General features: G+C 56.8%; 2 protein-coding genes across 3 annotated transcripts in view; one reads left to right on the top strand and one right to left on the bottom strand.

Annotated features, from left to right (window-relative positions):
• Positions 1 to 8,630, top strand: part of PHYKPL (5-phosphohydroxy-L-lysine phospho-lyase) — a 35,802-nt gene extending 27,172 nt beyond the window's left edge. Inside the window, exons 9-13 of the mRNA XM_044262837.1 lie at positions 1,991 to 2,145; positions 2,544 to 2,633; positions 3,739 to 3,869; positions 4,692 to 4,774; positions 8,166 to 8,630. Coding sequence (XP_044118772.1) covers positions 1,991 to 2,145; positions 2,544 to 2,633; positions 3,739 to 3,869; positions 4,692 to 4,741 — 426 coding nt within the window. The 3' untranslated portion in view covers positions 4,742 to 4,774; positions 8,166 to 8,630. The remainder of the gene's footprint in view (positions 1 to 1,990; positions 2,146 to 2,543; positions 2,634 to 3,738; positions 3,870 to 4,691; positions 4,775 to 8,165) is intronic.
• HNRNPAB (heterogeneous nuclear ribonucleoprotein A/B) lies at positions 5,441 to 11,922 on the bottom strand. 2 transcript variants are annotated; one of them, XM_044262850.1, is made up of 7 exons: positions 11,691 to 11,922; positions 10,735 to 10,903; positions 9,908 to 10,066; positions 9,581 to 9,712; positions 7,155 to 7,272; positions 6,344 to 6,484; positions 5,441 to 6,048 (listed from the first exon to the last, which is right to left on the bottom strand). In XM_044262850.1, the coding sequence occupies exons 1-7, from the start codon at positions 11,897 to 11,899 to the stop codon at positions 5,978 to 5,980; spliced, it is 999 nt and encodes a 332-aa protein (XP_044118785.1). In that variant the 5' UTR covers positions 11,900 to 11,922; the 3' UTR covers positions 5,441 to 5,977. The 2 variants fall into 2 exon arrangements, with proteins under 2 accessions (XP_044118785.1, XP_044118794.1); XM_044262859.1 differs by lacking the exon at positions 6,344 to 6,484.
• Positions 11,923 to 12,976: the final 1,054 nt, after the last annotated feature.

Below are 12,976 nucleotides of genomic sequence, written 5' to 3' on the forward strand. Positions count from 1 at the left end.
GTCTATGGGACTGTTCCTCACCCCCATATATGGGTTATGCTTTCTTCTTTGCTTGGAAGTTTCATGATTTTCTCTTGAAACTGGACATGTTAAGTAATATATTCTGTCAACTTTAGAAATCATATTCCCTCCGTATGGTGTTTTTATTGTTGTTCGTTTAGTGCCTTTTCTGAACTGTATAAAGTTTGTAGTCTTTGCTTGGTTGGCTTAGTGATCATCTCGTGATTGGACAGATAGCTCCTTCGATGCCTTTGACAAGTGGTGCCATGTGTGTGAGACAGAAGGTTCCATGCCTTGACTACTACTCAGCCAAGCAGCTTAGAGCTGTCTCAGCCTTTCCTTCCTCCTTCTGCAGAGCCTCAAGGCAGCCAATGGCCAGAGCTTAGAGCTTTTCAGGTCCTTCCTGAACATGCATAAGGCACAGGGTGTGCACATATCCCTCTGTGTAGACATGACCTTCTGAATTCCCAGGACTCTGTCAGAACTTATTCATTTTCTTCCTGTTGCTCCTCTGGGGTGATCTTGGGACAACGACCTACCTACCGTGGTAGTTCAGCATTCATTGCCTTGGCCGTGTCATGATTCTAAACAAAAGATGCTATTGGGGCGCCTAGGTGGCTCAGTGGGTTAAACAAAAGATGCTATTAATACCTACACTCCACCTTTTAACAAGTTCATGGTTAATAGTATTATACAGTAAGTAGCCTCAGTCCATCCTGTGTGTCCATTCCACACATAATTTGGACATATCAGAAATCTGCCTCATGGCTTTTTATGATCTCAGATACGGGGCTCTGCTCACCCAGTTTGAAGATGATCTACAGGACACAACCAGACACCCGTTAGGATGGCTACAGTCAAAGACTGACAATTCCAAATCATTTTGAGGATGGGAGCTCTCCTGGAATTTTGTAGGCTAGTGGTGGGAACAGAACATGATACAAGCACCTCGGGAAAGTTTCAGTTTTTTATGAAGCCAAGTCTGCATTTATGATTACAACCCAGCAATTCCACTCCTAGATATTTACCCAGGAGGAATGAGGACATCTGTTCACACCAAGATTTGTTATAAATATTCTTAAACAGCTTTATTCATAATAGCCAAAAATCAAAAGAATCCAAGGGACCATTAACAGGAGATTAGAGAAACAAAGAATGGTATGTCTGTACAGTGGGATTCCGTGTACCAGTAATAGGAACATAATACTGAGACACAGGACGAGATGGGAAATCACAAAAACATGCTAAGCAGAAGCACCCAGGCACAGGAGAGAACATTCCAGAAACAGCAAAACTATGGTGACGGAAAGCAGGTCAGTGGTCACCTGAGCCAGCAGTGGAGGGGCACAAGGATCTTTGGGATGGGATGGAAATGTCCTGTCTCTTCATTGTGGTGGGAGCACCACGGGTATACGTACTTGTCTCATCGCACTGAACTAGATGTGCTGTAAGTATTTGTAGCTTATTGTGTGTAAACTCTACTTCGGTAAAGTTTTCTTTTTAAATATAGTTTTAAAAAATTAAAAAGATGGTCTGCAAAAGACACCCTTACTCTTCCCTCTCTGTAACACAGGTCCCCCTTCGGACACCTGCAGGGCCGGTGGGAGAAAGGGTGCAAGAGCTCCCAGGTGTCCGGAGGGGACATCTCCCCCCGCCGCCCCCCCAACCTTACAGCCTCTCAGCGGAAGGCAGCTCTGTGGGAATGCACAGTACAGCCTCTCCTCCAATTCTGCCTCTTGAGGATCCTTCTGTACCCCCTGGCGTGGCTTCCTTGAGTCCTAGTCACATTAGCACTGGGAAAGGCAAGAGGACAGCCTGTGGAGGCTTCGGGAGAACCCCGTCTATCCCCAAGTACTCGGGAGTTCTATGGGCTTCAGGCCTGTGCCTGTCACTGCCCTTGGAATGTGTGTGGCCTTCTGCAGCCCTCACGCTCCCTGGAGCAGGTCCCACTTTTCTGGGCCTCTGACCCACCTTTTGTCCCCTGACTCAGTTTGGGGGCAGCCCGGTGTCCTGTGCCGTGGGCCTGGCCGTCCTGGACGTTCTAGAGAAGGAGCAGCTGCGGGCTCACGCTGCCTCTGTGGGCAGTGTCCTCATGGAGCTCCTCCGACAGCAGAAAGCCAAGCATCCCATCATCGGTGACGTCAGGTGAGGCTCGGGCAGCACTCCTTACCTGCTAACTGAACACCAACCCGGGGCCAAGCATGGTTTCTTTTGTCACCTCATTGTCAACCCTCTCCACAGAGGAGGAACTAAAGCTCTGAGGGGTGCTGCTGCCCGAGATGGCGCTTCTAGGGAAGGAGAAACCGGGGGCAGACAGCCCTGGCCCCCAACCTTTCCTCTGTCACAGCTAGGGCCCCTCTCCTCAAAGTCACTTGCTGGCACTGGGTCACCACCCTCCACCCTCCAAGGGTTGTGCAGCCCTCAGGCTCCCCAGGAAGCGGAGGCACAGGACTGGTGCTTTGGGCAGGCCCAGCCAGAGGGGGAGCACAAGGGCCCACGGCCCCTCTGGCCTGGCTTCCTAAGATGTCGCCTTTCTGTTCCAGGGGCATCGGGCTCTTTATCGGTGTGGACCTGATCAAAGACACAGCGACCAGGACACCAGCAACTGAGGAAGCGAACTACGTGGTGTCCAGGTACTATTTCTCGAACCGAGTTGCCTCTGCAGTGTCCCCTGACTGGGAAGGAACTGCTGGCCTGCTTCTGCCATTGCCACTGTGTCCCTGGTCCATCAGGGCCAGAGCGGGGAAGGGGCCCCCCTTCTGTGTACCCCGACCCCGACTCCACACACTGATAAAGCGGCCAGGTCCGCTTGGTGGCCAGTGCCTGGCGGCAGGGCCTCAGATGGGTGTGGGCCGTTCCCAGCCGAGGATGCGAGCACCACAGGGGCTCAGAGACCATGAAGCCACATCCCACAGCGCCTGGCTGCCCCCGGGAAGCTGCTACTTTCACGGCCATGCCAGGGCCCGTGGCAGAGCCAGACTTGGGGCTCCCAATGGGCACAGCAGCCAGGTTTTCTTTGGTACAGACAGGTCTCCTGCTCCTTGTCTGGGTACAGGCATCTGGAGGACCCCACCCCTGCCCCAGGGAATAAATGAGAGAGAATGGAAGTCAGGGTCAGAATGTAAATACGATCACCTCAGACCCTTTCTTTCTGACCAAATGACCTTCCCAGGTTGAAGTGCAAACGTGGACTGTTACTGTCCTTAGGTACCATTACTATTAAGGAGGTGAAGCTATCTTCCTAGAACGAACTGGAAATGAAAACTGCAGAGTCCTCTGAGATGTCCAGATGACTCTGGGGCAGGAAGCAGAACCGGGCTGGCAGAGAAGTTCCTGGAGCTGGGGAGGGGGCACAGGGGTTTGCTGTATCAGCCCAGCAGCATCGGTGCGGTGCAGGAATGCTGGCTGGCCACGTCCTAGCCACAGCCTGTCATGGCTCAGGCCGGGACTCCAGGGCTGGATGAGAGGAGGCCCCTGCTTGGGGTAGGGGTGGGATGGAGGGTGGCAGGCTCAGGGCCAGGTGCAGGGCACCCCACACCGGAGCCCTTAGTGCTGGGTGAACAAGGACCGGTAGGCAGGCAGTTCGGGAGTTGGTGGCCAGTGCTGTGTCCCTGTGGGACCTGGACTGGGGTGGGGCTCCCAGGGGCTGGTTGGCTGAAGCCAGGACAGACTTTGAGGCTCTGTGAAGGGTTCCTTGGCTGCTGGGCCATAGGGCCTTGCCATGTCCTATGCTCACAGGCTGAAAGAGAACTACATTTTGCTGAGCACAGATGGCCCTGGGCGGAACGTTCTGAAATTTAAACCCCCAATGTGCTTCAGTGTGGACAACGCACGACACGTGGTGGCAAAGATGGATACCATCCTGACAGGTGAGTTGGGGTCCCGAGGAGCAGCTGACCATGTCTCTTGAGCCCAACCTGCGGCCAGGAGCTAGGACCTTCCAGAGTGCCTGGGAAGGAGACTCCACAGTGAGCCGGGAGTCTTTGGGACAGCGCAGGGAACAAGGAGCTGTGGCGTGGAGGGCCTTCCTGAGCCCTGAGTAGCCATCCTGCCTGATTAGCACCAGCGTGGACGTGACACGAGGCAAGGCAACCACCTAGTGACACAGCAGGGATTTATATGGCAGGAACATTGCGCTCTCCTTGAAGGCTAGTGTCCCCCTCAGCAGCTAAGGTGCTGGACTGAGATTTGCACCCAGGATTGATGAAATGCAATAGGAAATTCTTCCCTAGGTTTCCAGCCCCTTAGGAATGTCAGATCAGTGTGGGGTCTGCCCTAAATGCACTCGCCAGGCCACCTGGAACAACGGAAACAGACAGGTCTCTGCTATGCCACACGGGCAGGGGTGGGCGGTGGCAAAATCCCACCTCCTGGCAGGCACCCCTCCCTCTCCTCCACCTCTGCAGGTGGGTTCCCTGGAAGAAGTAGGGTGTTTGTGGGGAGGCCACGGGAGGAGGGGCTGGGCAGGCACAGACTTGCCTTTACTTTCCTGGGCAGAGGGGCTGCCACTGAGCCTGAATGTTTGGGGCAACCTATCTGACATCTGGCTTTGTCCTTTGGGGAGTGTTGCTGACCCTGTGGTTTGTGCACTTGGTCAAAGGGCTGGACAAGGAGTCCAAAAAGCTTGGATGCTGGAGAAAGGCTAAGCACTTGTGGGGGTACGGGGCCGGGGGCTTTGTGCTGTTTTTCAGACATGGAAAAAAAGGTGAGAAGTTGTGAGACACTGAGGCTCCGGCCCTGAACCAGCCCTGGCATTTGTGTCCTCCTTCCTTGGGTGAGTAGGCCTTGCTCCTCATGACCCATGGCTGTGGCCCTCACCCTCAGCAAGCCAAACCTTGCTCTTAACCAGGTTTTCTTCAGAAACATCTCCCCATAGCTGACGGGAAAGGCAGGACTAGCACCTTCCTCCCTGAGCCAGTTCTCCTTCTAGAAGGAATGGAAAACAAGTCTTTGCTAGTCTGAGGGCTCAACCACCTGCCCTGGGGTGTGCCCCAGTCCAGCCAGCAGCTCAACTCTGCCACAGGGGGTGAAACTGTTCTGGGCCACCCAGGAGGGGGCACTTTGTGTTCAGTCCATCTGGCCCCTAGGATACTGCCTTCCTGGGCACATTCCCACTGTCCTCGGCTAGGAGACCAAATCCCACTTCCAGGTGCCCAGGAGAGACAGCTGCAGCTGCCGCAGCCCCCCTGCTCTGGGAGCAGCACCCCTCACAGTACCTCCTTCACCCCCTTGAAGCTGCTGCCTCCAGTCAGAAGTCCTTTAAAACTTCCTCTAAAAGGGCTCAAGTCCTAGGCAGGCCCCATCCTTACAAGCAGTGCCCGGCGTCCAGGCTCCGCTTGCCTGGACTGCTGTCTGGTCATAGAGGCAACTAGAGCCTCGAAGGCTCAGGAGCGCCTGGCCCTTCCCCGCTCTTCACAGCATGTCCCACACTCACCCAGGCTTTGGGGGTTTTTAAATTTTTATTTCAAAAGCTTGGATAGCTTCAATATCCAGGTCGTGGCAAAATCAGGACACGTGTAAAATACCTTACAATACATTAGATTCCCAAAAGGTACCAAAAAGTACAGTAAAATTAACACTTCCATTAACAGGAAATGTATGACACAAATAATATAAAATTAAAAGGTGAAAAAAAGGTGACACTGGTTTCCTAAGATACAGTTTACTCTTTACAACCAGGGTCCACAGGTCCAGGCTGCGGGCGGTGGCAGGCAGCGGACCCTCCCAGCCGGCCCTGGGGGACCCGGGCCTAAAACTAGCCCTCCAACGCCGCTCTGGCCTCAGAGACCCCCACACGCTGCCTACGACAACTAGAGCTCTGGAAATAGTCAACAGGAGAGTGATTTCCAAGGGGGAAATTTTAAATAAGATGCACATGGGACAGGCCATAGAAAGTACGCCAGGTTAAATTTGGTACATAATTGTGTTCACTCAAGATCCGGACAGAGCGTGTGCGGGCGGGCGTCCGGCCACGGCCTCAGTACGGCTTGTAGTTGTTCTGGTGGCCACCGCGGCGCTGGCTCTTCCCGTAGTTCGTGCCACCCTGACCTGGGGACAAGAAGGCCATGCATGGGTCGTGGTGCCGTCTGCCCGAGCCCTCCCCGAGCCTGGCGCCTGCTGTACCACCACACTGGAGCCCGTACCCCTGGCCAGCACAGAGGGGGCCACGCCCTGCCTTCCTGAGGCCCAGAGGCTCAAGTGCCTCCTCCTGTGGTGGCCGCACCGGGCCCCCAAGCCCAGCCTGTCCGACTCCAAAGCCCCTGCTGCCAGTGGCCCCTGCACTGTCTGTCCTGCCTCCCGGGGTTGGAGGTGAGCGGCCAGGGCCTCCCTCTCTCCTACTTACTGTAGTCGTAGCCGGGGCCGTAGCCGTAATAGCCATAGGGCGAGTAGTCGTAGCCGCCATAGCCGGGCCCGTAGCCCTGCTGGTAGCCGTAGCCCTGGTTCCAGTAGCTGCCGTAGCCCTGATTCCAACTCTGACTCTGACCTGTGGGGGGAGCAGGGCCCAGGGGCCCAGGGACCATTTAGCACACGCAGGAGCGAGGATGGAGGAAATCCTGCCCTTCGGGTGGCGGGCTCACTATAGCAACTCAGGTCGAAACCAGGGGGTTGCTGTATGGGGTCAGGGGCCCTGGGCCCCGCCCTGCAGGTGAGGCCCAAGCCAGGGCTCTGAGGGCCAGGAGGGCCCTGCCGGCTAACTGCACTTGGGGCAAATAAGCAGGAGCTCACTCTCTCACATCTCCCTCTCCTCACCCCCACACTCCCTGGCAGCTCGGCCCTAAAAAGGAGGACATTTAGGCTTTGGAGTCCGAGGGGCCTGGACAGAAGGAGATAAAGTGCCCGGCACAGCCCTGCCCTACCTTCTGCCCACCCGCCCACGGGTGTACCGAGACTCAGGCCCGCCACCCAGCCCACCATGCCCCTCAGGCCCGCCACCCCAGCACCCTGACTGCAATGCAAAGGCCCCTCTGCCCTGGGCTCCAGGCCGCAAGAGCCAGGCTCTTCCACACCAAGCAGCAGCCACAGCAGCGCCAACATGACCTGCTGGGCCTGGTGCACCAAACGCCGGAGGCCAGCGAGAACGCCCCCCCCACCAGACAGGCACGGGGGCTCCATGCAGGCAGGGCCCCGTCTTTGCTCAGCCAGGTTCCACTCACCTCCGCTTCCACCGCCACCGCCGCTGCCTCTGTTCCCTCGGTTGCGGTTCCCACGGCCCCCAGAGCCGTACTGCTGCTGCTGATAGACTTCTTTGGGCTGGGCCACCTTGATCTCACACTGCAAGAAGAGAGGACAATGGGTCAGACCACTGCGACAAGCTTGGGACAAGGCCATGGACAAAGACCTTTGTTGATGGAGACTCAGATGGCCCATGGGGACTAAAAGCTCAATACAAAATCTGCCTGGGGCACCTGGGGGACACAGGTGAAGCATCCCAACTCTTGCTTTTGGCTCAGGTTATGATCTCAGAGTCAGGAGATTGAGTCCTGCATGGGGCTACACGTGGAGTGAAACCTGCTGAAGTTTCTCCCTCTCTGCCAACAGGCGTGTGCACTCAGTCTCTAAAATAAAATCAATTGGGGCGCCTGGGTGGCTCAGTAGTTTAAGCCGCTGCCTTCGGCTCAGGTCATGATCTCAGGGTCCTGGGATTGAGTCCCGCATCGGGCTCTCTGCTCAGCAGGGAGCCTGCTTCCTCCTCTCTCTCTGCCTGCCTCTCTGCCTACTTGTAATCTCTGTCAAATAAATAAATAAAATCTTTAAAAAAATAAAATAAATAAAATAAAATAAAATCAATCTTTTAAAAAAGTTCAAAACAAAACATGCTTAAGTGGAAGCCACATTTGGGCTAGAAACCCTCGGGACCACAAATAAAATCTCTGGATCAGGACTCACTAGGGCCTTTGGGCCAAAACCTTTCCCTAGAGAACTTATTGGGGTGACAGCTGTAATTTGAGGCCTGCTGATGGCAGCCCAGATCGAACAACTGGGAGGAGGCCCAGTGAGCCTGAGGCCGAGGCCAACCCAGCATAGCCTGATTCCACACCAGGTGGGCAGTTCTGAGGCCAGCCCCGTCCTCCTGGGAAAGAGGCCTCAGAGCTGGCTTCTCAGATCAGGGACCTTAGAGAGAAAGAAGTGGGGGGAAACTTATTTTTTTTTTCTTTCCTTTACAGAAGAAATGAAGCATCCCACTCCAACAGGCTGAGGCTGTGCTTCTGACCTCTGGCTTTGAGGAAGGAAGCCACTGAGGCTCAAGGCGGGGCTTCCCTGGGCCTCCCTGCTCTCCCCTCCCCTTCTCCCAACCACTGGCCTGTTGGTGGGAAGGGCCAGATAGATGTCTGTGTCCTCTAAGGAGCCAAAGAGTCAGTTTCCTTTTTGCTCAAAAATCTGCCCACTGCAGATGGGATTAGGTTCAGGGCCTCCCATCCAGTGTTCCTGCCCAAGTCAATCAGAAGTTTACTTTTTAGATTAAGTACCCTCACACATACACTCTCCTAAATACGACCTATAAAATACCATTTTCTACAATGTGTCACCATCCAAGCATACCCTAACAAACCGAGAAATCTTCCCCAAGTGATTCCATCTGGTGTCTTCTGTTTAATTAAAAATGCTGAATACATTTATTTCAAAACCCACCACCAGTAGCAACTGACTACCTTACAGGTACCTCCTGCCATTTCACATTCAGCGGGGGTGGGGGGGGTGGGGGTGTCACTGTCTAGGGGAACAGCCCTCACCAAGCTGCTGCACCTAGACTTCAACTCATTTGATATAAAATTTAAGGGCCCAATTCTGCATCCCAGCTAGGATTAAAACTTCTAGAAGCCCCACCCCCTACCTGTCCCACCTTATCTGGCTGCTGCTGGGTTCAGACCTGCCACACCCGGCCAGCCAGTCACACCCTCAACTGCCTCCTCTGCCACCTGGAGAACACCTGAACTGAAAGACACCCCCGACACCCCCCACCCCCACTACTGGCCAGAGTTCAGAGGGAAGGGCTGGCACTTCTCACCGTGAGGCACCGCTCACTTAGGCAAAACTGACCACAGACACACGTGGACTAAAACCCTGGGAGCTTTGGGAAGCACCCTCATCTGAGGTGGGAACTGACTAAACCAACATCCAGAGCCAGAGCAGGTGGAAGCAAACAAAAGATCTGGTTGTGACAGGAGAGAGAAAAAAGCTCCACAAGAGAAACAACTTTACCCAAAGGAAACAAACCCATTAATAACAGAAGTTCTAGAATCTTCTGAGACTTAGTACAGGCCATATTCACCTTGGACTCCAGATGGAGAACACCACAACCTCTAGCTTTCAATCAGGAATCAAAGGGGCTAGTGAACATATTCTAGCCCAGAGAAAAGACCCTTTCTCCTGCCTCCCACACATCCTGGGTTTCTACCAAGTCTACCAGCCCAGAACTCCCTGAAGGATGGGACCATCTGCCCCAATCAGGATAGCAGGCACTGCAGACACCCAGCAGGGTCAGAATGCCCCAGAGAGGTAGCCCAACTCCTGAGGCACACCTGTTAAGAGCCAGCTCTCCACCAACAGAAGGCCAGATACAGAGCTGGAGACACCTTACCTTACTGCCACTGATGGTATGGAACTTTTTCTCCAGAACTTTCTTCACAGGTTCCTCTTCTTTAAAAGTGATGAAAACAAAACCTCGTCTTTTGTTCAACTTTGGATCCATTGGAAGCTCAATGGCCTCAATCTGTAAACGTAGGCAAAGCTCAGAACCAATGCCTCTTCCCACCCCCCAGGGTCTACAGGGAACTCTGAGGAGAAAAGACCCGAGAAGGCCAGAATGAAAAAGCCTCAGAGAGCTATAACCAGCCAAGGCTGCCTAGGACCAGGGAGAGCAACCTCAGGGCAATCAGCAGGCCACCAACCAGGGTCCCACACTCACCTCCCCGAACTCTCGAAAGTACTCCCTGATCTTCTCCTCAGTGGCTTCAGGGTTCAGACCCCCCACAAAAATTTTCTTTACTGGGTCCTTCTTCATGGCCATGGCCTTTTTGGGGTCAATGACACGGCCATCCAGCCTGTGTTCCTTCTGGTCTAGGACCTGTCCCAACAGAAGAAAATGAGCTTCGAACTCAACAGCACCACCCTCAACAAGCCCCCTCTCTTTGAGCCATGAAGACCCCAACAGTGGTACACAAAACGTGTTTGACCCCCTTCATACTCCACCCCTACATGACTTAGCAACACAACTTCATCTCCAAACTTCCAAGTACAGCTAGCTTACCTGAGCCCCTAGAGACCTCCCCCAACCCCCCCACCGCTTTCCCAGAGAGCACTGGCTCAGTTCAAAGCCTCTCTTTCACAAGCTAAGCAGCAGTGAGGCAGGCTGGAAGTGGGCTGCTAGGGTTGGAATCCAGCCCTTTCTGGCTGTGACTCTTTCTACTTACACTTCTGGGCCTTTGTTTTGTTTTCTGTAAAATGGACCTAAAATAATACCTAGTTCATTCATAGCAACTTTGGACTCTATTCTAGTCCTCAGGATAAAGGATTTGCCCAGAAGTGACACCAAAAAAACCAATAAACACCAAGTATAATCTTCCTGGGCCCATTTAATCTGTATTTTTTTAATCCCCTCAAAAACAGACAGAGTTCCTCACCTCTGCTTTTCCCAAAGCCCTCAAGCACCTACAGAACACACAAACTCATCGTGCTCTCAGAACCCTATCCTAGAACAAACTTCATGCCGCTGACATCAAGCGCCCAGCTTACCTTTTCCACACTGGCTGCATCTTTGAAGAGGATAAACCCAAACCCTCTTGACCGGCCAGTGTTGGGATCCATTTTTATTGTACAATCAACGACCTCTCCAAATTTGGTAAAGTAATCCTTTAGATCTTTTTTGCTGGTATCCCAGCTCAGGCCACCAACGAACATTTTTCTGAAATGGTAAAGACACACGTGCCAACGAGCCTTACAACAGCGCTGTGATGTTGGGGCCGGCCCTGACACCAGCACCTTCAGCGCTAGCGGGTAAGCAAAGCCGCCATCCGGAACGCGGGTCTGCCCCGCGAGGCCCCGAGGGGCCTACGCTGGGGAAGTGTCAACCAATCTTCACTCCGCTCCCACACAACCGTGAGCCGCGAGAAGCTCTAGGCGGTGCAGTCCCCGACGGGGCAGCGGAAGGGAGGGCACTGCGGCCTGGGGCAGAGGCCCCGAACCTTCACAACTCGAAGTCATCCGCCTAACAAGCAAGTCAAGACAGAAAGCCGCCGGCCCGGCCCGGCCTCACCGCCCCCACCGCCCCCGAGAGCTCGCTCTCCAGGAACTCAGGCTTCCGGGGCCGGAGACCGCGTTCAGACCGTGACTCCGCCCTCCGCGGGGTGGGGGGGAGGGAGGGAGGCCACGGCCGGGGCGCGCGCCAACTCCGCCCACGCAGCCCCGCGGAGCCCGAGGCCGGCTTGGCCCCGGGTCCGAGCGCACTGCCCCTTCCGGGCCGCCCGCCCCCCCGGCCCCGCGCGAGCAGCCCCGGGGCGGCGCCAAAGTCGACCCAACAAAACTCCTGCAAACTCCGGCGCGAGCGGCGGCGCGGCGGGCGCGGAGGGGCAGGGCGACGGGCCTCGAGCAGGCCCCGGCCGCCCGCCCGCCCCTCCCCCCGCCGCGTGGCGCCAACAAAAGGCGGCCCCGGAACAAAGGCGGCGCCCCGGTCGGCCCGCGACCGCACCTACCCCGCGTCCTCCTCGTTCTTGCTGGCGTTGATCTGGTCACCCTCGGCACCGTTCTGGTTGCCAGCCGGGGGCGCTGAGCTCCCGCCTCCGGCGCTCGCCGCGGCCCCGGTGCCGGCCCCCGCCGGCGACTCGCCTTCGGGGGCGGCCTCGTGTCCGTTCTCGGTGGCGCCCGTGGTCTCCATGGGCTGCTCCTCACCCGCTTCCGACATGCTAGGCCGGGGCGCGGCGGCTCCTGCAACGAGTGGCCCCAGCGCGTCAGGCCCGCGCGGCTCCCGCCCAGGCTTCCCCCCGCCCGCCGCCCGCCGCCCGCGGGCCCGGCCGCTCACCTCGCCGCCGATGACGCCGCGGGGCCCGCTCGTCCCCACCCGCCGGAAAGGCGCCGCGGGCTCGGCCGCGCTCACGCCCGCGCTGCCGGGCCTCGCCTCCGTCCGCCGACGGAGCCGCCGCGACCTCGCGCCCTCCTTCGCCGCCGCGCCGCACGGAGCCCACCGACCGACAGGCTCACTGGCGCCCGCGCGGTGCCGCCGCCTGACAATGCCGACTCGTGGCGCTCTTTATAATGCCGGGGCCGGGCGCACCTCGCAACAAGGCGCGTGATCATTGGCTGCGCCTGCCCTTCACTCAACCCCGCGCCGGCGTCCCATTGGCCGCAGCGGCGCGCGCACGCTAAATCCGGGCGGGCTTTGTCCTCATTTTAGAATCCGCGCGAGCCAGGGCCCTGCGGACGGCTGCAGGGGCCAGGCGGGACCGTAACCTCCTCCTGAGCGGCGCCCGCAGCCGGCAGCCGGAATCCCGCGGGGGGCCGGAGACCACTCCTCTCCGCCCCGTGAGGCCGCAGTCTCTCGTGCCGGAGCGCCCCATCCCAGCATCGGTAGCTTCGCGCACTCCGTTCTCCCAAAAGAGGAAACTGGGCTCTAGGAAGTCTCCAAACCAAGGTCGCCCGGCTGGAAGTGGGAGAACTCGGCGGCCGAGATCGGGCGCGCAGGGTTCCGCCGAGGCCCGCGGCACAGCTCGAAGGGACCGGGACGCGGCCCGCCCTCCCCCTTGACCTTGGTGCCCTCACGGCCCCGCGCTCCCGCCCTTTCTGCCGCCTCCCCCAGCGGCTAGCAGCGGAGAGGGGGTGGAGCCTGCCGGGCGTCTGGTGCCAATGGTGCTCGGGCAGGATGTGGCGGGAGAAACGGTGGCACCGCGGTGTTCCCCGATCCAGGTCGTCCGGCACCACCTAGACGATCAGCCTCGTTGTCACACTTTGGGTTGACGTTTTTCGTTTGAGTTAGTTCCTGTAT

This window comes from Neovison vison, chromosome 1, assembly GCF_020171115.1.
Source record: "Neovison vison isolate M4711 chromosome 1, ASM_NN_V1, whole genome shotgun sequence".
In the NCBI taxonomy this organism is placed as follows: domain Eukaryota; kingdom Metazoa; phylum Chordata; class Mammalia; order Carnivora; family Mustelidae; genus Neogale; species Neogale vison.